At 34.0% G+C, this 24,291-nt stretch overlaps 1 protein-coding gene across 1 annotated transcript in view; it reads left to right on the forward strand.

Moving 5' to 3' along the window:
- The window catches only part of LOC134238628 (transient receptor potential cation channel subfamily V member 3-like), a 33,586-nt gene extending 9,295 nt beyond the window's left edge, over window positions 1-24,291 (forward strand). Inside the window, exons 9-25 of the mRNA XM_062720751.1 lie at window positions 11,381-11,468; window positions 12,053-12,084; window positions 12,217-12,308; window positions 12,651-12,783; window positions 12,888-12,965; window positions 13,194-13,333; window positions 14,629-14,804; window positions 16,665-16,748; window positions 17,063-17,208; window positions 17,555-17,670; window positions 19,030-19,231; window positions 19,346-19,402; window positions 20,843-21,041; window positions 21,240-21,282; window positions 21,623-21,705; window positions 22,866-22,987; window positions 23,491-24,291. Coding sequence (XP_062576735.1) covers window positions 11,381-11,468; window positions 12,053-12,084; window positions 12,217-12,308; window positions 12,651-12,783; window positions 12,888-12,965; window positions 13,194-13,333; window positions 14,629-14,804; window positions 16,665-16,748; window positions 17,063-17,208; window positions 17,555-17,670; window positions 19,030-19,231; window positions 19,346-19,402; window positions 20,843-21,041; window positions 21,240-21,282; window positions 21,623-21,705; window positions 22,866-22,987; window positions 23,491-23,520 — 1,821 coding nt within the window. The 3' untranslated portion in view covers window positions 23,521-24,291. The remainder of the gene's footprint in view (window positions 1-11,380; window positions 11,469-12,052; window positions 12,085-12,216; window positions 12,309-12,650; window positions 12,784-12,887; window positions 12,966-13,193; window positions 13,334-14,628; window positions 14,805-16,664; window positions 16,749-17,062; window positions 17,209-17,554; window positions 17,671-19,029; window positions 19,232-19,345; window positions 19,403-20,842; window positions 21,042-21,239; window positions 21,283-21,622; window positions 21,706-22,865; window positions 22,988-23,490) is intronic.

Here is a 24,291-nt window from a genome sequence, read left to right on the forward strand (position 1 = left end):
AAATTTATAATTTTAAATTATAATTTTTTTTTAATTGTCTAACTCCTTTATACATGTAAATATGCATTTTACCTATTCAAAATAATCTACACTAGAAAAACAGAAATTAAGTTGAAATTCATATAAGTATAATTTTACTACATGTATTTATGTAATCACCACACACTTTGTTCAAAATTTAAAGACTGCATGTACTACTTTTTCACATTGGGCAAATTCCACAACCCAGATGACAGCAACATTGCTTCAAAATCTCTGTACGAATTGCTAGTAACCTCCAATCAAAAGGTATCATTGATGTGTCAAATAACTATAAATCGATTAGCGTACAAGTGTCTTTCATTCCATCCCAGCAAGGAGGACTCTTTCGATATGAAAAGGTCACGCTTCCACATCCTTAATTATTACCAAAGTACACACAGTGGGTTGTGGAGGAGAAAAGTTTGATTTGTTGTTAACTTTCCTGTATTACCTCACTCTGTTTTTATTTATTTACCTTTACTATGATAATATCATTGTTTTAAACTTTCAAAAGATATTGCTATATAGAGGAATGAAACAAAAAATCTAACAATTATACACGCAACTGATAATATATAGTGTATATACACCCCTTTCAACGTTATCTATATTTTAATCGGGGGTGTTAGTTTATCTGCATATTGTGTGCCTGTCATTTACAAGTATAAAACACGTTGAGCATATTCTTGAGAGTCTAGCTTAATTCTGAAAGACTGAATCTTTTTTAAAAGATTAATATTGGTAACACATTACTTATCCTCTTGTTTTATAACGTTTCAAGCATCCAAGCCACACTGAGCTGTTCTCCAATGAATATTAATGAAATGTGCGCAATGGGGATGCGTCGTATATTATCTCGATGTTGTATTCTCACTTGTGCAGTTTTCGTTTTTACGTTTGTGTAATTTTCTCATTATATCGTGGTATTTTCCGCACTTTGTGTAAGTTTTGACTTACTCGTGTAATTTTTGTTTAAGGTCGTGCAGAAAATATTTTTGAACCAATCGGCGTGCCATATGCTAGCTCCTGTCAAGTTTGTAGAGAGAGTAAGCTCCTATTAAGTTTGTAGTGTGAGTTAGTTCAATCAAGTTTGTAGAGTGAGAAAGTCCAGTCAAGTTTGTAGAGTAAGTCCAGTCAAGTTTGTACAGTTACTAAATCCAGTTAAGTTTGTAGAATGAGTAAGGTCTTGTCAAGTTTGCAGAGATAGCTCCTGCCTAGTTTAGGGATTGAGTTACCTCCTATCTTTTCTGTAGAGGGAGCTAATTTCAGTCAAGTTTTTAGAGTGAGTAATAATAGGGGTATTTGGTGCATTTTTACTACAGTGACTGTAGGCAATAGAAATTCTGAAATTGTTTATATTTTTTGAATAATTTCGACCCTAACGGACTGAATTATGTACCAGTACTTATACAGCACTCTCATCACTGAATATTGGTGGATTTGTTTCAGTAATACCTTAATTAATGCCAGTAGTTTTTTTTTTGTTTGAATTTTGCACTGAATGTATGCTTTTGTTTGTTTCCTGATCTTCAATACATTTATAAAACAAATGATATCAGAATAATATAAAAACACAGATCAAACTTAATTTTGAAAATTATTTCAGCATTCTGATGTCTCATTTTGGAACGATGATTTTTCATCCTGTAAAAAATGCCCAAAAAAATGTAATGTAAGCCCGTAAAATCCAAACCTCAATTCTGGGGTTACTTTTTTTGTTTTATTTTTTTTTAACATGCATCATTTCTTTTATTGTTGATGTTTCATTTTCGTCTATGAATGCATCAGTTTTCCTAAGGACTTGTTCCTATGCTTGTAGCATGTCTCGTTAAAGCATGTATTTAATGATAGACATTAATATAGTGTTGGCATTAGAAGGGGAGGCACTTGTGCTTTGCACAAATTGAGTTTTTAATACCCCATCTTATATGGATGGGGCATACAGTGTTTGTAATGTCTGTCTTTTCTCCTTCCAACTTTCTATCTTGTCTTTCCATCTGACTTTGACCTTTCCTTTGACCTTTACTTCACTTTTTAATCAAACTCTATACAATTTAACATATTGGTTAATGCTGAGGAATTTAAATCTTTGACAAATTTCTAACCTTGACCTTCCTTGTGACTTTGACCTTCCAATGGCCTAAATTTCACTTCTGAAGATTTTTAATTGAACTTCAGAAATACATGAGCATTCCAGCTATGCCATTATATTCTTACTTTGACATTTTCATAGACCTTGATATCACTATTCTTTCATTTTGAAGTTTGAAAAGTTTAATGTGTGAGATAATGAACTCTAAACAATGAGACTTCATAAAGCTGCTAAATAAGAGGTGGGATGAATGAAAAGACAATAACTGTTCTAAAGGTGTCAATGATCTAGATGAAAGAAATATGAAAATTATTCTTTCTTCATCTTACTTTACTACTCAGACCAAACAAGCAAGGTAAAATTTTTTTTTCAAATGTACAGATACATTAGTTGGGGCACTCATCTGGATTTATTTCAAGTTGACTGTTGTTAATAAGTATTGTTATTTAATATTCAGAAGTATTAAAGTCATACACATGATATATATCATACTATGCTTATTTTTATTTTATGATACATGTGTATAGCATATTAATCCAAAATTATATAGTAAATTGTTAATATGCATCCATTTTTTTTTTAATTTTCCTTAATTATGTTCCCCAAACGAAGTTGGGGAACATATTGTTTTTACTCTGTTTCTTATTATTATTATTATTATTCCTGGGAAAATTTTGTCCACGAGTGATCTTGTAAACTATACATCCGACTAAGGTAAAATGTTTTTAGGGTCAGTAGACATGTTAGGTAGATTTGCCGAACGAAGGTCATTTTGCGCGCACGTGCTTGCAAGAGCGCGCACGTGCAACACGTGAAATGACCAATATAATGGATATTGCTGTAACTTTTCTTTTTTTTGAAGAATTTTTTTGAAACTCATAATGTAAGGATACATTAGTAGTATAGACAAGATGGCATGGTCAAAATGGCAAGATCTCACGCGCATGCACGTGCGCTTTGCTCTGATTGGCTGAAACTAAAGTCTTAATATCTTTCTTGTTTCTTGTCATAATCTTTTGAAATTTTGAACATAGTCGTACATTATAAAGATCTACAGCATGATATATAAAAGCTTTCGTGAAAGCATGCGCATGCGCGCGTGCTGCAATCTGATTGGCTGAAAGTTTAATTGGCTATACATCCTTTGTTTTTTGACGAAATGCTTTGAAATTTAAAACATGGTCATGCATTAGGATATCCTAAAATATGATATAGAAAAAAATTCATGAAATCACGCGCATGCACGTGTGCTGCAATCTGATTGGCTGAAACTTTATATGGCTATATCTCCTTTGATTTTTGATGAAATGTTTGGAATTTTAAAATATAGTCATTCATTTAGATATCCTTCAATACGATAAAAATAAAAATTTATGAAATCACGCGCATGCATGTGTGCTGCAATCTGATTGGCTGAAACTTTAAATGGCTATAACTCCCTTGTTTTTCAACTAAACAGGATGGCATTTAGAACATAGATAAATATAAGGGACTCCTACAAGAAGTTGTAGTCATTATGCACGTACGTGCACGTGAAATGAGTAAAATTAAAAATACATTCGAATTAGTGTATTTTTTAATACTTTTGGATTAAATGCTTTGATATTAAGTATATTAAAATCTTAGATAGAGTAGACAAGATAATATGGTCGTTACGCACATGAACACGCGTGCAATGCCTATTTTTAGATATATTTTGTATTTTTCTGAGAAGACCTTGATTAAGTCTAAATTCCATAAAGTATTTCTTATTTAATAGAGATTACAGGGAATATGGCACCAAAAGGGAGTTGGGGAGCGTTTGGGGAACATCTGTAACGGTCCCCGTTACAATTAGCACTAGTTATTATGTTCCCCAAACGAAGTTGGGGAACATATTGTTTTTACTCTGTTTCTTATTATTAAGGTCTTCCGTTTCCAACGGAAGACCTTATTGTTTTCGTTCGGTTTCTTTTTCCCTATTATTATTATTATTATTATTATTTTTCTTCCAACCGATTTTGTGCAAGCGATTTCTCAGAGATGGCTCGTCTGATTTATACCAAACTTTCAGATCTAAAAGATAATCAAGTGATCTTGATAGGTTTTTTTGCTTTTTGATTATCTCACTTCCGGTCGTGAGATATGGTCGATTTTCTGATTTTGAGAGGGTCGGCTTGTCCAGGAAACTCCTCCTAAACGACTTAAGATATCGACTTAAGATTTTCACTGAAAGTAAAGGAAGGTTTCGTGAGTTGTAATTGAGTCTCCGAATCTTTCTAGCGCAAAAGGCGCCGGAGCTCGATAGGGCCCGAAAAAATGTCTCAGAAATATCTCACAAAATTTTACACATTTTGTTTCATATCTTCATACCCGTTCATAATTTGTTAAAGCATATGAAAGAAAAAATGAGCAAAATTACAAGACCTTTCATTTGATGTCAAAAAAATGGGACTGACCCCTAAAATAAGGGGCTCAGAGGGGCCAGAAGTCTTTTATCTATAACTATCTAATGATCAATATTTTGTTATACATTACTGAAGCAAAAGTATTTATCTTAACTATTGCCAATAATATATGATACAATTTTGATCATATGTTACGTAATAAGGGGTCAATAGGGGCCAGAATGTCAAATCTTTGACGCTTCATATCTCGAAAAGGGTGAATATTTTTATAAGCAATATTGAACAAAAGATGGCTAGATTAATGTGCTAAACAATATACATACTTTGAAGTTTTGTAAAACGGCCCCATTAAGGACTTGTAGGAGTGGCCCCTAAATATTTATATAAAGCATATCTTCTAAACGAAAAGAAATCTCTGAATAGGTGTAGAACAAAAAGTCTTTGAAATCACAAGACCTTTCGTTTGATATCAAGAAAAAGGGGCTGACTCCTCAAATTAGGGGCTCAGAGGGGCCAGAAGTATTTCATCTTTAACTCTTTAATGATCAATATTTTGTGTGATGCATTACAGAAGCAAAGATGTTCATATTAACGATTTACAACAATATATTTTAAAATTTTGATCATATGTTACGTAATTAGGGATTACAAGGGGCCAGAATGTCAAATCTTTGACGCTTCATATCTCGAAAAGGGTGAATATTTTGATAAGCAATATTGAACAAAAGATAGCTAAATTAATGTGCTAAACAATATACATACTTTGAAGTTTTGTAAAACGGCCCCATTAAGGACTTGTAGGAGTGGCCCCTAAATATTTATATAAAGCATATCTCCTAAACGAAAAGAAATCTCTGAATAGGTGTAGAACAAAAAGTCTTTGAAATCACAAGACCTTTCGTTTGATATCAAGAAAAAGGGGCTGACTCCTCAAATTAGGGGCTCAGTGGGGCCAGAAGTCTTTCACCTTTAAGTCTTTAATGATCAATATTTTGTGATGCATAACAGAAGCAAAGATGTTCATATTAACGATTTGCAACAATATATTATAAAATTTTGATCATATGTTACGTAATTAGGGGTCACAAGGGGCCAGAATGTCAAACCTTTGACGCTTCATATCTCGAAAAGGGTGAATATTTTGATAAGCAATACTGAACGAAAGATGGCTAGATTAATGTGCTAAACAATATACATACTTTGAATTTTTGTAAAACGGCCCCATTAAGGACTTGTAGGGGTGGCCCCTAAATACTTATATTAAGCATATCTCCTAAACGAAAAGAAATCTATAAACAAGTGTAGAACAAAAAGTCTTTGAAACCACAAGACATTTCGTTTGGTATCAAGAAAAAGGGGCTGACTCCTTAAATTATGGGCTCAGAGGGGCCAGAAGTCTTTCATCTTCAATTCTTTAATGATCAATATTTTGTAATAAGTATACATTATGAGAAGCAAAGATATTCATTTTAATGATATGCAACAAAATGTTATAAAATTTTGATCATATGTTAAGTATTAAGGGATCACCAGGGGCCAAAATGCTATATTTTTTATGCTTTACGTCTCGAAAAGGGGGAGTATTTTTATAATCAATATTGTACAAAAGATGTTCAGAATACTGGATAAAAAAACAGAATCTTTAAATTTAATGAAGAAAAACTTAATGTCATTCTCTTGTAACGAATATCTCAGTCAAAATCACATCTTATCTTATCGAGAAATTCAACGGAAGACCTACTCGTTGCTCGCAACGAGATCTCATCTAGTTATTATTATTATTTTTCTTCTTCCTGGGAAAATTTTGTCCACGAGTGATCTTGTAAACTACAGATCCGACTAAGGTAAAATGTTTTTAGGGTCAGTAGACATGTTATGTAGATTTGCCGAACGAAGGTCATTTTGCGCGCACGTGCTAGCAAGAGCGCGCACGTGCAACACATGGAATGACCAATATAATGGATATTGCTGTAACTTTTCTTTTTCTTGATGAATTTTTTTTGAAACTCATAATGTAAGGATACATTAGTAGTATAGACAAGATGGCATGGTCAATATAGCAAGATCTCACGCGCATGCACGTGCGCTTCGCTCTGATTGGCTGGAACTAAAGTCTCAATATCTATCTTGTTTTTTGTCATAATCTTTTGAAATTTTGGACATAGTCCTACATTATGAAGATCTACAGCATGATATATAAAAAAATTCATGAAAGCATGCGCATGCGCTCGTGCTGCAATGTGATTGGCTGAAACTTTAAATGGCTATATCTCCTTTGTTTTTTGACGAAATGCTTTGAAATTTAAAACATAGTCATGCATTAAGATATCCTAAAATAGGATATAGAAAAATATCATGAAATCACGCGCATGCACGTGTGCTGCAATCTGATTGGCTGAAACTTTATATGGCTATATCTCCTTTGTTTTTTGACGAAATGTTTGGAATTTTAAAATATAGTCATTCATTTAGATATTCTTCAATACGATAAAGATAAAAAATTATGAAATCACGCGCATGCATGTGTGCTATAATCTGATTGGCTGAAATTTCAAATGGCTGTAACTCCCTTGTTTTTCAACCAAACAGGATAGGATTTTGAACATAGATAAATATAAGGGACTTCTACAAAAAGGTATAGTCATTATGCACGTGCTTCCACGTGCGTGCACGTTAAATGAGTAAAATTAAAAATACACTCGAATGAGTGAATTTTTTAATACTTTTGGATTAAATGCTTTAATATTAAGTATATTAAAATTTGAGATATTGTAAGACAAGATAATATGGTCGTTACGCACATGAACACGCGTGCAATGCCTATTTTTAAATATAATTTCTATTTTTCTGGGAAGATCTTGATTAAGTCTAAATTCCATAAAGTATTTCTTATCTAATAGAGATTACAGGGAATATGGCACGAAAAGGGAGTTGGGGAGTGTTTGGGGAACATCTGTAACGGTCCCCGTTACAATTAGCACTAGTTATTATTATTATTCTTTTTTCTTCTTATTTCTTCTCCGGTACTTTTTTGTCCGCGAGTGTTCTCAGAAACTGTTCACCCAACTGAGCTAAAACCTTTTTAGGGTTAATAGGTGTGTTGTGTAGGTGTGCGGAACGAAGGTCATTTTGCGCGCATACGCCTGCACGTGCGGGCGCGTGAAATGACTGAAATGACTAATATATTTAATATAGCCATAACTTTAACATTTTCCGATGAAATGCTTTGAAACTCATTATATAAGGATATATTAATAGTGTAGATAATGTGACACTGTCAAATTAGCAAGAACTCACGCGCATTTACGTGCGCTTCGCTCTGATTGGCTGAAACAAAAATCTCAATATCTTTTCCGTTTTTTGACGAAATGGTATGAAATTTAAAATATAAGCATACTTTAAGATGTCCTACAACATGATGTATAACATTTGTCATGAAAGCATGCGCATGCACGTGCGCTGCAATCTGATTGGCTTAAACTTCAAATGGCTGTAACTCCCTTGTTTTTCAACCAACCACGATAAGATTTAGAACATAGACAGACACAATAGACTCCTATAAGAAGTTACGGTCATCATGCACATGCATGCACGCGCATGCACGTGCGCTTTGCTCCGATTAGCTGAAACAAAAATCTCAATATCTTACTTGTTTTTTGACAAAATACTTTGAATTTTAAAACATAATCATACCTTAATACGTCCTAAACTATGATATATAAAAGTTTTCAAGAAACCACGCCCATGCACGTGTGCTGCGATCTGATTGGCTTAAACTTTAAATGCCTATAACTTTTTTGATTCTCAACAAAACAGGATGAAATTTAGAATATGAATAGATATGACGGATTCTTACATTATGCTACTATCAAACTTGAATGCAAGGACTTGCATGCACGTGTGCGCGCGCAATGCGTTAAATGACCGATTTACTTGATATAGTCGTAATTTTTTTTATGAAACGTTTCAAAATTCAAAGAATAGAAACACATTAAAAGTGTAGTCACGATGATATAGCTTTCATGCATTGCACCTTCGCGCGCGTGCAATGATCAAATGACTTGTATACTTGATATGGCCGTTACTTTTATATTTCTTTATGAAATGCTTTGATGACCTTGACCTTTGACCTTGACCTTTGACCCCTTGACCCAAAGGTCACAATCCAGCTCAAGTTCGTAGATGTATTTACAAACTCACTTTAACAAATGCTTAGAATAAAAAAGTCAACCCCCCCCCCCTTCTCCTTAAAAAAAAAGAAAAATCAATAACAACGTAGAAAATTTCTCTGAAACTCGATCAACACCTGGGATCGACATAAAATTTCACTTAAGGTGCAGAAAAGACTTCATAGAAAGTTTCCTGAAAGTTTTACGGTAAGTCTCTAAAGTATATAGAAATTATGAATTTTTACGGCAAAAATTACAAATTCTGTCGTGTTTGAAATTTAAGTGCAGACGAACAAAGATATGATATAAACCTTTTAAAGCCTATTTCTCCAGATGTCGTTAATAGCATTCAATTCTACTGATATGAATTAATATTTTAATACCAAGCATTCTTCTTTTATTTCACCATTGAAATTTATCTGAATTTTTTTTAGAATTACACAATCCCCAGAAATAGCGAGTTTCGGTATATTAAAAAGCAATACACGTTTCTTTCCAGTAAAACCTCACGTGTTTGAATTCATGAAAAAATATTGATAAGGGGGTGTTAAACAATACCTGTCACATTAGCTGACACCAAAAAACCAGGGTACGTACACGACATTTTCTGATTTATTTGCATATGCAAACAGGGCTACCCTCAAATCCACGTGTTTTCCATGTCTTTATAAACATCACAAAAGCACCCCAGGAAGTAGCCTCCTATGCCCTGGAGAAATAGTTCCTGTCAAAAAACTTTATTTATTTATAGAGTAGATAAAATTTCCTAGGCACAGGTACCAGAGTTGTCAAACTGGCCTGGAAGGAAATTAAAAAAACTCTCAAAAGAAAGGAAAATCGGCTTAATGTATGGACCTACAATTGACTAAGTTCATTTTGATTGGTCAATTACAGGTGTGGTACCCCTAGTCGCCTTGAACCCAGTCCTGTCTTTCTGAAGAAAACCAACTCCGAGCCCGATGTAAAAATCTTAGTAGAGAAATGAGAATTTGAATTTTGCTGCCTTATTATGTTCCCCAAACGAAGTTTGGGAACATATTGTTTTTACTCTGTTTCTTATTATGTTCCCCAAACGAAGTTGGGGAACATATTGTTTTTACTCTGTTTCTTATTATTATGTTCCCCAAACGAAGTTGGGGAACATATTGTTTTTATTCTGTTTCTTATTATTATTATTATTTTTCTTCTTCTTCTTCTTCTTCTTCCTGGGTACTTTTTTGTCCGGGAGTGATCTTGTAAACTGTTGATCCGATGTAGGTAAAACCTTTTTAGGGTCAGTAGACATGTTATGTAGATTTGCGGAATCAAGGTCATTTTGTGCGTACGTGCTTGCAAGAGCGCGCACGTGCATCATGTGAAATGACCAATATAATGTATATTGCCTTAACTTTTCTTTTTTTTGATGAAATGCTTTGAAACTCATAGTGTAAAGATATATTAGAACTATAGACAAGATGACATGGTCAAAATAGCAAAATCTCACGCGCATGCACGTGCGCTTTGCTCTGATTGGCTGAAACTAAAGTCTCCATATCTTTCTTGTTTTTTGACGAAATCCTTTGAAACTTTGAACATAGCCATGCATAAGGATATCCTACAACATGGTATATAGCAATTATCATGAAAACACGTGCATGCACGTGCGCTGCAATCTGATTGGCTGAAACTTTAAATTGCTATAACTCCCTTGGTTTTCAACCAAACAGGATAAGATTTGGAACATAGATATATATAATCGACTTCTACAAGAAGGTACTATGCACTATGCACATGCATACATGTGCGTGTACATGCGCTGCAATCTGATTGGCTGAAACTTGAAACAGGTATAACTCCCTTGGTTTTCAACCAAACGGGGTGGGATTTAGAACATAGATAGATGTAATGGACTTCTACAAGAAGACATGGTCACCATGCACATGCATGCACGTGCGCTGCAATCTGATTGGCTGAAACTTTAAATGGCTATATCTCCTTTATTTTTTGACGAAATGCTTTGAAATTTAAAACATAGTCATGCATTAGGATATCCTGCAATCTGATATACAAAAAATTTCAAGAAATCACGCGCATGCACGTGTGCTGCAATCTGATTGGCTGAAACTTTAAATGGCCATATCTCCTTTGATTTTTGACGAAATGCTTTGAAATTTAAAACATAGTTATGCATTAGGATATTCTACAATATGATTTAGAAAAAAATTCTTGAAATCAAGTGGATGCACGTGTGCTGCAATCTGATTGGCTGAAACTTGAAATGGCTATAATTCCCTTGGTTTTCAACCAAACAGGATGGGATTTAGAACTTAGATAGATATAAGGGCCTCCTACAAGAAGGTATGGTCATCATGCACGTGCACGCACGTGCGTGCATTTGGAACGAGTGAAATTGAAAATACACTTGAATGAGTGATTTTAAATACTTTTGGAATAAATGCTTTCATATAAAGTATATTTTAATATATAGAAATTGTAAACAAGATTATATGATCATTATGCACGTGCATTCACATGGACACGCGTGCAATGTTAAAATTTGAATATAATTGGTATCCTTTTGGGAAAACGTTGTTAAAGTCAAAAATGCACAGATGTTGTCTTATTTAATAAGGCTTACATGGAATATGGCACCAAAAGGGAGTTGGGGAGCGTTTGGGGAACATCTGTAACGGTTCCCGTTACAATTAGCACTAGTTTTTGTTTGTTTACAGGCTTTGGATGCTCTAAAGCAGTTCCACTCCACGGACCGTCCAAACAGAAGACAATATTTCTACCTGAATGACCTCATCACTGACAGAAGTGAGTCTACAGTGTCTCAGGAAATAAAACTCAATTATAGAAATAATCATTAATTTGCTTTACTTCACTTTTATTGTGAGTCCAACAATAAGAAATAATTTGTTTGATGTACTCTGACCAACCCATCAAAATCGCCCCTGCCCAATTGCTATTTTAGTACTTTGATTTTTAATTTTTTTTCAGTGTTTCATTTTAAAGATTTAGATTTTTTCTTGAAAAAAAAAAGCTTTTTCAATGTAATGTTTTTATAGAAATTAAATCTGCTTTGCTCAGAGTATATATAATGGAAACATCATTAAATTTTATAAGTATGTTGGTTTTTTGTGATAATTATCAAAACCTACCTACCCACTTTGAAAAATGTGGGTTGGAGCACATCAAACAAAAAATATGATGGCCTGAAGTGAATAAATGTACAGACTTGTGTTGTTTTTTTATTCATTGAAATACGTCATCTTCATGTCAATTTGGATCTCAGACAAATTAAGTACCCCAGTTACCAGTATTAGTGTTAACATAAAATACCTGTTGTGTTTGAGCAGTAATTTATTTTTTTTTTGTATTTTCCATATATTTGTTTTTAGGTAAAGATCCAAAGGCACAAAGTTTAACTCCTGTAAGTTTTCATTCAAAATGAAAATGAAAGTAAATTAAAATTAATTATACAGTGATATATACATTTACGAGATTATTGTACAGATGATAATGTGAAACAGTGTACCTAAATGTCTCTGATTTTTCGTTTCAGCTGCAATGTGCCACCCACTTTAAGCAATATGATCTTCTCTCACACAGAGTCATGCTCGCCCTTATAAACCAAATGTGGGTCAAGTTTGGAAGGTGAGAATCAAAGTTTTTATAGTAAGATTTACATAGGTGTACACAGATCTAAAAAAAAAAAAAGCATGTGCTTAAGCTCAGCTTAGATTTCGCTTAGCTGATATTTGGACTGGTGTCCTTACCAAATGTCAGGGCATGCAGTCCTTCATGATTTATGTAAGAAAACCACACTGAACTTTGGCCAATTTTAGCTATTAATGTGCACCTATAAGTAGGTAACACTGCCTTTGGCTTTAAATAAGTGATGTTATCTTAATGTTTTATTAACTCTACAACAATTAATACACCATTGCTAACTGTAAGTTTGTTCATGCTGAACTTTGATATTTTTTTCTTTTTAAGGATTCGGGCATGGTTTAATCTACTTCTTAACTTTGCCTACATCATGATATGGACTGTGTATGGCCTGTTGATTGAGTATGATGACCGCTACAAGTATGACCTTCCTGATCAATGGTGGAGGATTGTACTTCTTGTAAGTGGTGCTCATAAAAACTCACAAAATGTGAAAACCATCACATTTATTTTCAGAGGATTTGTATTTTTGGTTGTTTTTGATGGACGTTTCTTTACTTCTAGGTGGCAGCCATTGGGTTTACAATCTGGCAGATCATAGAGGAAGTGTTGGAATATAAACGCTCACTCCAGTTCCATAATGTGAGTAGCGCCATAAGTAGTTACTTGTGGTTATTTTTCAATTTTTAAGCAATAAAAGTACTTTTTAATTGTGTGTTAAACAGATAATTAAAAATCATTGGCTTATAGTTGTAGCATTGTATCTTTCAGCACAATATATATATGAAGTTTAATAGTTTGGTTATTTTTTTTTCTCCAGTTTTGTATAACGAAGCCTCTTACTTAACAGTTTCTCATTTGGTGTTTTAGAATTGGGTCAACTACAGAAGGAAGCAGATAGAGGAGGACCTGAAGTACTGCCACCCCCGCTGGACCGAGGAGAGTGATTACCTGAAGAAAGAACTGGCCAATCTGGACGAAGCACGACCCAGATACTGGTCCGACTTCTGGTAGGTCAAGGTCTACAGGAAACTGAAACAAATTCAGACTTCTGGTAGGTCAAGGTCTACAGGAAACTGAAACAAATTCAGGCTTCTGGTAGGTCAAGGTCTACAGGAACAAGGATTTCCTTTTTTTTTACCTCCTAAATTCAATACTTCATAAAACATGATCAGTAGTATATGTATATTCTTGAAATGTTGATTCAAACAAGATATAAAGATGTTTAACCTTTTTTAGCTCACCTGAGCTGAAGGCTCAAGTGGGCTTTTCTGATCACATTTTGTCCGGCGTCCGTCTGTCTGTCTGTCCGTCTGTCTGTCTGTCCGTAAACTTTTCACATTTTCGACTTCTTCTCAAGAACCGCTGGGCCAATTTCAACCAAACTTGCCACAAAGCATCCTTGGGTGAAGGGGATTCAATTTTGTTGAAATGAAGGGCCACGCCCTTTTCCAAGGGGAGATAATTATGAATTAGTGAAAAATTATTTGCATTTTTAAAAAATCTTCTTCTCAAGAACCACTGGGCCAGGAAAGATGAAACTCATGTGGAATCATCCTCAGGTAGTGTAGATTCAAGGTTGCTCAAATCATGACCCCCGGGGGTTGGGTGGGGCCACAATGGCCGACCAAAGTTTTACATAGAAATATATAAGAAAATTCGTGAAAAATCTTCTTCTCAAGAAATACAAAGCCATGATTGGTCATATTTGTATGGAAGCATCCTCAGACAGTGTAGATTCAACTTTGTTCAAATCATGACCCCCGGGGTAGGGCGGGGCCACAATGGCCAACCAAAGTTTTACATAGAAATACATAGGAAAATTCTTGAAAAATCTTCTTCTCAAGAAAACAAAGCCATGATTGGTCATATTTATATGGAAGCATCCTCAGGTAGTGTAGATTCAAGTTTGTTCAAATCATGACCCCCAGGGGTAGGGCGGGGCCACAATGGCCGACCAAAGTTTTACATAGAAATATATAGAAAAATTCTTTAAAATTCTTCTTCTCAAGAATAACAAAGCCATAATTCATCATATTTATATGGAAGCATCCCCAGGTAGTGTAGAGGACTTCTTTTGGATTAAAACTTTTCAATAATAAACCAATTTTCTACTTTTTCCTAGCCACAGTGCTCAGGTGAGCGATGTGGCCCATGGGCCTCTTGTTATTTATTTACCATCAGAGTAACCTACATATTGAGATGATTGAGTAGTATTATGCATGTAGAATGTTTGATTTCAGAAAAATGATTCTATTCTGATGTTTAGGACAGCTGTTTTAACTTCGAACATTTATCATTTTAGGAACATCTTTGACTGGATCTGCTATGTTTTCCTGATTGCCAGCATTGCTACGCACATTGTGGATATTTTTGTTCACACCGATGACTTGGCTCGATCACACATCAGAATCATGTCTGTCACTATTATATTACTGTGGCTTCGATTGATGAAGGTGGCCAGGGCATTTTCTCTCCTAGGTAAGGGATGCTTTGACTAATGTGAATACATTTATCAGTATTTGATTAAAGCAAGGGGAAAAAAGTAAGGAAACCAAGATGATGATATGTTTAGAAATGAGAATTAAGCCAATTTCATTTTGTTTATTGTAACAAAATCTGAATGAAAAAGGAGCATAAACATTCTTAAAAAGTCATCTGTTACTGCTTTATATAAATATAAACTTGGGATTTGTATTCAAAAAATGCAAGAGTTTTTTTAGCTCACCTGAGCCGAAGGCTCAAGTGAGCTTTTCTGATCACATTGTGTCCGTCGTCCGTCCGTCCGTCTGTCCGTCCGTCTGTCCGTCTGTCCGTAAACTTTTCACATTTTCGACTTCTTCTCAAGAACCACTGGGCCAATTTTGACCAAACTTGGTATGAAGCATCCTTGGGTGAAGGGGAATTTAAATTGTTGAAATGAAGGGACATATCTCCTCGCAAGGGGAGATAATCAAGAAAAGACAAAAATAGGGTGGGGTCATTAAAAAATCTTCTTCTCAAGAACCACTGTGCCAGAAAAGCTGAAACTTATGTGGAAGCATCCTGGGGTAGTGTAGATTCTAAATTGTTCAAATCATGACCGCCGGGGATTGGGCGGGGCCACAATGGGGAATCAAAGTTTTACATAGAAATTTATAGGAAAAATCTTTGAAAATCTTCTTCTCAAGAACCACTGTGCCTGAAAAGCTGAAACTTATGTGGAAACATCCTGGGGTAGTGTAGATTCTAAATTGTTCAAATCATGACCCCCGGGGGTTGGGCGGGGCAACAATGGGGAATCAAAGTTTTACATAGAAATTTATAGGAAAAATCTTTGAAAATCTTCTTCTCAAGAACCACTGTGCCTGAAAAGCTGAAACTTATGTGGAAACATCCTGGGGTAGTGTAGATTCTAAATTGTTCAAATCATGACCCCCGGGGATTGGGCGGGGCCACAATGGGGAATCAAAGTTTTACATAGAAATATGTAGGAAACATTTTTCAAACTCTTCTTCTCAAGAACCACTGTGCCTGAAAAGCTGAAACTAATATGGAAGCATCCTGGGGAAGGGTAGATTTTAAATTATACAAATCATGACCCCCGGGGGTAGGGCGGGGCCACAATGGGGAATCAAAGTTTTACATAGAAATATGTAGGAAACATCTTTCAAAATCTTCTTCTCAAGAACCACTGTGCCTGAAAAGCTGAAACTTATATGGAAGCATCCTGGGGTAGTGTAGATTCTAAATTGTTCAAATCATGACCCCTGGGGATTGGGCGGGGACACATTGGGGAATCAAAGTTTTACATAGAAATATATAGGAAAAATCTTTGAAAATCTTCTTCTCCAGAACCACTGTGCCAGAAAAGCTGAAACTTATGTGGAAGCATCCTGGGGTAGGGTAGATTTTAAATTATACAAATCATGACCCCTGGGGGTTGGGCGGGGCCACAATGGGGAGTCAAAGTTTTACATAGAAATATGTAGGAAACATCTTTCAAAATCTTCTTCTCAAGAACCACTGTGCCTGAAAAGCTGAAACTTATATGGAAGCATCCTGGGGTAGTGTAGATTCTAAATTGTTCAAATCATGACCCCTGGGGATTGGGCGGGGAATTGCACATTGAGGAATTTAAGTTTTACATAGAAATATATCTGAAAAAGCTTTGAATATCTTCTTAATAACAACTGGGCCATAAAAGCTGAAACTTATATAATTATGATCAGTGGGGTAGGATGGGGTCACAATACAAGGTGTAAATCTAGTAAAGTACAGAATTGTCAAAGCTTCTCAGGTGAGCGATGTGGCCCATGGGCCTCTTGTAATTTGTTTTATGTTTATCTCGCATGATTCCAGGGCCCTTCATTGTGATGCTGTCCCATATGGTGAAGGATCTCCTCAGATTTGCCTTTCTGTATCTAGAGTTCTACCTGCCATTTGGTAAGAAAACTCATTCAGCAATTCACAATTTATAGCTAAGTGTTCCTTGTCAGTGATCATATATTACTGTGACATTTTGTGATTTCTTGACACTCATTCCAATATATGTTTGAACTTAGTTTGAAAAATACTATACATTTCTGTTGACATATATATATTTTATTTTTTTCAATGTTATTTTGAAAAAGGAGTCCAGATTGAGATGTGTGTAACTTTTTACAAAAATATATCCCCCATCTTCATTATATTGATAATGACCTTGAAAAAATAAAGAGGAGACCTTATTGTGTAGCTCTGTATTGTTTTTGATACAGTGTGTGCATTCTGGATGATCTTCGGAGGCACCAAGAGGGACTATTACGATTATAACAACATAGTAGAAGTCGATGGGTACGGAAACTTTGGAGATGTGTTCTACAGCCTGTTCCGGCTAACTCTAGTGGATGAATATGACTTCCCTGTAAGTGACTCTTTAGGAATGATTCACTTTAACTTCTTTGATAATTTTTCAGTGTCCATTTATTGACAATTATATATTTTTCCTATAAAAGCCAAGGATTTTACTGAAAAACAACTTTTATTCGAGTGCGGGAAATTTTTGCAAGGTTCGCAAGAGCCTCGTCATCTCGAACATATCTAGCCACAAACTGGTTCTTAACGTCTCTATCTATTAACAGATCCAAAAAGACTTGATAGCAAAAATTACTTGTCGCCAAAAAGTTTACCCCCCTTGCATTGCAAAATAAAGTTGTCGCGAATAAAAGTTGGTTTACAGTAGTTGATAATGGACTGACATTTTTTTCCAGAACATGGAGAAAGTGGACCCTATAATGGCTAAGATCCTGGTGGGCTTCTGGCTGGCTCTGTCTGCGGTTCTCTGTCTGAATCTCTTCATTGCTCTGCTGTCTGATACATTTCAAAGGTAGGTAAACACACAGGATTATTGTATTCAAGACTTACACAGAATGTACAGCATTTGTTGAATTTGGAATGTACTTCCCTTAAAGGGCATTGCAAATTAACAAAAAAAATATTCTTCTAAAGAACCATTGCAGCAGAAAAGCTGAAACTTATGTGGAAGCATCTATGGGTAGTGTAGATTCTAAATAGTCTAAATCAAGACCTCTGAGTGTAGGGTGGGGTCACAATAGATATTACAAGGGGGGATCTGGTAAAGAGCTGCATGGCCAAATTTACTCAGGTTAGCGATCATGGCTCTTGTCAAAATCAATATCTATTTCGTTAAAAGATTTTACGTTGTTTTGTCAATATCTAGAACAGGGATTGAAGTCTGAATGGAAAAGGAAGTCCTATACATTTTTTTTTAAAAATTACATACCGGCTACACTGTGTACTAAAGAAAATAAAAAAGATCATAAAATAAGTACCACATACATTATCATAATAAATGAGTGAAACTGAACATTTCATGTTTTGTTACTTGTAGCATGACGTTTATCATAACAATATTCCATTTTACTGTTAGAAAAGCATATATCACCTCTATCATTTTTTTTTGGAAGATTGTGTCTTTTCATTAATCACTTTACAGAACAATTAACTAAGTGCAGTAGACCCCACTCTTGCAAGTTTTATATTGTTTACCAATAACTTTTTAAAAAAATCTATTGTGTCTTCAGTGTAGACATAATTTGCCAAGGCTAGCAATATTAAAAGTTTTTTGATTTTAATTGATCTTAATTGTTAAAGATGTATACATCGGTAAGTAAACATAAAATTTGTCCCCCATTTTTACGTGTTATTGTTCACCACTGACAGTTCATAAAGAATTTTGGCACATTGTAGGTAATGTTTCCCTTTTTCACAGAAAATATGAAAATTAAGTCCTTAATATACTTCAAGACTTGTATAGGTGTGGCTTTACATATCTCTAACTGAAATGAATGAATTTAAAATCAATTTGTTCAAGAATAAAAGAATACCGTATAGCGGGTTATTTTAGCGGGGTGCTAATTTTGGCTTATCTTAGCGTTTCGATGTAGTCCGCTAAAATTTTAATCGCTAAAATAGTCGGTACTCTTCTTAGCGTCTATCTGCAAAGAGTTAAAACACTGTGTCCGCTAAAATAAATTACGTCAAAAGTATTGGCATACCTTTGAGCAGGCAAAACGCCAAATGTTACATCCGCCAAGAATACCCGCTATACGGTAAATGCTAGGTTATCTATTTTTGTTGTTTCTCTAGAAACTGTTTTGGTAATAGCTAATATTCTACAATCAATGGGTATATCACTTTATGTTGGCTTTGGTTTTCTTTTCAGAGTCTATGATAATGCCCAGGCTAATGCAGTGATGCAGAAGGCACTCATGACCCTCAGCATTTGGGAAAACATGTCTCAGTCACGACGCAATACATTCTACGATTACATGAAAGGTACCTGCAATCCTTTCAATGAGTACTATGACGATGACATGACTGAAGAGGGAGAGGAAGACATGAAGAAGGTCACCATGCAGATCAAGGTCAGTGGTCAAGGTCAAGAAAGTATTTTTATCTCATTAGAATTTTTTGTCAATACATGTTTGCACAGATAGTTAAAAATATTGTTTGACATTGAATGTTTTTCTCAACTTTAGGATGACCTAGATGACTTAAGAGACGCCTTTGATTCAAAGTTTGGAAAGCGAAAAGAGGTAAGATGGGTAACTTTGATAAATCTGATTGAAATTTGATGATTTTATGTTGTACGTGCATGTATTAGGGGTTATAAAAAAGCATTTTTGTTCTTGATTAATGTTGTGAATGAGACTCGCATGCTTTTCTGTAGAAGCACCTTGTTTATTCTTTTGACTCTTTAGTTATTTAGAGATGGAAAGTCAGCAGAAGGAGGGGTAATTTTGACTTTATTTTTAGATCCAGTTTAGGAAATCTCCCTAACAAGTCACAGTCTGTGGGTGTCACACACTGCCTCTATGATTTACGTATACATGTATATGTAGTTGTTTTTTTGTTTTTTTTTTTGAATTCCTTTTCATTTATTTTATCATTAGATTTCAAGAATATTTGCTTATTCAATTTTTTTATTAACTTTTATGCAAGATATATAATTTTTGCCAGAGGAAACACAATTAAAGATTCTTTGTATTAAAGTTAGATATAATTTTTTTTTATACATATTCTTCATTATACAAATAATGTATACATATGTACAGATACCTGGTATACTCTTATTTGCTTAAGATTCTTACAGCTTGTGCATAATTTATGCTTCTTTTATCCTTTCCCTCACTTCAGTATTTTCAGTGGAAATTTTAACAATACATTGATGCTTACAGCAAAAGGGGTTTCATTCCCCATGGCTTTAAAACATATTGTTTAATAGATATAAAGAGTTACATTAATAATGAAGAAAAAGCATCCATCTCTGGCATTTCATTATAGGTGTATGTTATTTATGATACTGAGATATTTGTTTATTCAGTTGAAATTGACTTACATTTACTTATTTACAGATGTTAATTGATGGAACATTGATTTGTTCAGTTCAAACTAATGTACTTCTATGCTGGCCAAATACTATATTGCACATCATACATATACAGTAATAAGTATATGTATAGCTTTTGAGTGTTTCTTTTTTATTATTGAAATGTTGATTTTTATTTATACATATGGTAAAATTTAATCTGCCAAGTTTTTAAATTAACCAATAGAATTTTTTTAAATTTTGAATCTGTAGACTAGTCTTTATTCTTTCCTTCATAGAAATTTTAGGACCTACTAATGCATATAATGTTAATAAATTAAACATGACAATCTATTCTATTAACTGATGTGAAATTAAGATGTTAAGAAAAGTTCCCTGCCTGTTTCCAATGGTGTATTAAGGAAAATGCTTCTCCAAATAATCGAAAGGCAGTATATCTAGACTTATCTCAATTTATATATTTATCTGCATTCACTTTTAGTATGTTTTCAATGAATTTGTTCTTGAATTTCATGTAGAACTTAGAAAATAGAATCATATACAGGTGTAGTATCTATGCTTTTTAAGAATGATTTGCCATTATATAAATTTTTCAGAGATATATTTTTGGGAGAGACTTCTTTTATATATTTTTTTTAATGTTAAGGATGAAGAGGAGGAAGATCTCAACAACAAATCCCGTATGGTGGATGTGGAGAGATTTGAGAACGAGATCGGAATTCTGCGAGACAGTATAACAGAGCTGCGAGTTCGACAGGACGATATGATGGAGAATCTACAGACTAGCGTCAACACCATTACGGGACTGTTAAATCAGCTGCTGGGAAACCCACCTGACGCCAGTGGTTAGTTTTGGGGGGAAAAGTTCTTCATCAATTTAGATTTTAGAGGAGGGAGAGGGGTTTTCAGTTTTAAGAGGTTTTTGTCAACAAAAGATCTTCTTTTTTTTTTTTATATTGATAATCCATGATTTTAGATTCTTTGTGTTCAGTGTCTGTTTTAAATACTTAAATTAAGTTGCTAAATTTTTTTTTTAATTGCAGAGGTTGAACTTGAATTAGAATCTAGACAAAGATCAGCAAGAGGGTAAATATTAGTTTAAATTGTACATACATTGATACATTGTGTGTAGCATGTATTATAAATTCACGGAAAATAGCATTTTAATTATACCTTAAAAGTTCTTATATTTATTTTCAATATCAGCAGAATAGGGTTTATTGAATTGCAAGAATTAAAAAAAATTGTTTTGAAGGCCTGAGATTCATAATTTACCAGATCAAACACATTTTCCAGTGGTGTACAATGCAATTTTACTTTGGGCTTGTCTTGAACTGTGCCAAACTCTAATTGTTACTATAAATACCTGTAAAATATTTAGCATTCTTTATTCTCCAGTGAATTTAAATGTATGTATAAATTTTAGCCACCCAAAGAAATCTAAGAAGAAGAAGACTGACAGACAACAAATCATTCACGAGGATGACAGAGCTTTATTAGAACCACCAAGTAAGACTGCTGTTAACAATTCCTGAAAAATACCGTAAAATTTAGATGAGCTCACTTTTGATTCTTTTCTACTATTAATTCATTTTGTAAATGTGAAATTACAGAGATCAAAAGAGTGTATGTCTAAGAGTTTTATGGCCCCCAGGCCTGGTTCTGGAAAAGTTAAAGAACTTTATTCAGTAATAACCAATATTTGCCCCCCAAATCAAACTTTGATGGAGATATATTTAATTAAGTTCTTAAACAGGGGAGTATATGCTGACTTCAAAACACTGAATATTTTCATAAGTAATGACGCCATATGTAAAGACGTCACAAACATGACGTAAATTTCAGTTTTTGATGAATTTTACAGAAAAATGTACATATTTCGTCGATATTTTGAGTAAAAGTCACCGAGCGCATGTGTGTTCAGGATCAATATTTTGATATAATGTGTAGAATGATAATATCAATGAAATATGTCCCAAATATTGTTCCTGAACAAACAGCGTAACTATAAATTTAAAAGCTAAAATTGTTGAAATTTTGTCCATTTTGTCCTCTTTCTGAAAAAGGATATAAAATCGGACTAGTTTGTGACGTAATAAAAACAAAAATTGTGAATACACTGCTTTGACACTGTTATATTTTGTGTTAATTTATATTTCTCATACAATTTATTGAATTCAGCACATTTCAGGAAGTTTTCAAAATTTGACTTTGTGGGGGCAAATATATGCAATATACCGCATATACATGTAGTTCTTTAGATGAGCTCACTTTTGATTCTTTTCTACTATTAATTCGTTTTGTAAACCTGAAATTGCAGAGATCATAAGAGTGTATGCCTAAGAATTATGGTCCTGAGCCTGTTTTTCTGGAGACTCTCTTGTCTGTTGAGTTAAAAAAAAAAGGATTTTTTTTTCATTGGGAGAAGGGAAAAAAAACCATGAATTCAAATTGTCAAGCATTTGATTCATTTGCAGCATTACACTGAATTATAGAATTGTAAATTCTTATTCAAAATCATCTCTAAGTTTTAAGAATTTTTAGGGGTGTATCCCCAGCAACAGTCTAAGTTCTGCTTAAGTGATGTACCAGTGGTTTGCTGATATTGAATTTGGTCAATCTAAATTATTGTAAGGATCATGTATTAATGACTGTCATTGTGATTTCAGCCCCGCCCACGCAATCTCAGGTGCTACAGACCCCTCCCACTGTTGATGTTTCCATGGCTGATTTCTCTCCTCGGGACTTCACGCAACTGTCCCAACCATCATTTAGTCCCAGAAGGCCACAGGTAACATATTTAGTTTTTTTATAAGGCCATAAAAAAATTAATTTCTTGGTTCTCAGGCCCTCCCTATCTCCTCCAAAGGTGCCTCATTGACCCTTTTTATTGTTAAATCAATAAAATATAAAAACAACAAATCACCTCTTTCATCATTTTTTGAAGTTTTGCACAATGTAAAAAGCTGCCTAATCATGTTTTGAGGGCAATAAAATAAAAAAAAAAATACCTCCCTCTCTCATCATAAAAAGACCTGAGAACCAAGGAATTAACTTTGCATGGCCGAATTGGTCACAAGGATGCAGGTAAATATGTGATTAATATTTAGCCACAGAATGCCAAGGGTAAAATATTTTTCTTAATATTTAGCCCAAAAAGTCTTTAGTATAAAATTAATTAATTTACATTAAGTCTCAAAACCTCAGGTAAAATATATGGTTCATTAATACCCAATATTTAATGGTAGTCAGAAAAGTCATGGATTAAATTTGATTGAAAATTGTATGTTTCAGGATGGCCACGACCCCTCCACAGAATGCTGAGTTGTGATTGGCATTGTGAAGTATCTGTGATATATTATTCTGAAATGTTGTCAAGAGAGAGTTTTATTAATTTCATTAGGTTTTGTACTTCAGTTCTCTAGCTTTAAAAACCTTGAAATGAACCAACCACATGTACAGTGTATAAACATTTTTAAATTAATTAACTTGTACAATTTTATATTACATGTAGATTTTGTTTTAGCTTAAGAACCAATGGCTTGTCTTGGAAATCTTAGTTAAGAAGACAAAACATTAGATTTACATGTAGTTATTTAAGTTCTATAGGTACATGTATATTAGACATTGTCCGTCCTTTTATTTATTTATAGTTTTGCCTAAATATTCTTTGATGTTATTTTTTTTAATGAAAACATTATTGTGTAAAGCTGTAAAACATTATATTTTTACACATTTAACATGAATAACGTCTTCTTTTCTAGGTGCTATAGAATTCTATGCTTTTTGCCATTCTAATATACTCAAAATCCCTCCATCTTTATTGTGTATTATACTGTGATATTATATGTAAGTACATGTATCCCTGAAAATATAAATGAGTACCTATATGTACAATAACTGATTTTTTTCTGTGTGATGCACAATCACTATATACTGGTATATAGATTTAATATTTTGTGCATGTAAGTACATGTATATTTTATCATCTTGAAAAGTCTTCAGAAATACCTTTTTGGTGCATTATAAAAATTATGTTGAGGACATTTTACATATATTTTTCTTTGAACAAGGCACTGGAAATTAGTACAATGA

This window comes from Saccostrea cucullata, unplaced genomic scaffold, assembly GCF_032062105.1.
Source record: "Saccostrea cucullata isolate Sc308-1 unplaced genomic scaffold, CSIRO_AGI_Scuc_v1 ctg196, whole genome shotgun sequence".
Taxonomy (NCBI): domain Eukaryota; kingdom Metazoa; phylum Mollusca; class Bivalvia; order Ostreida; family Ostreidae; genus Saccostrea; species Saccostrea cuccullata.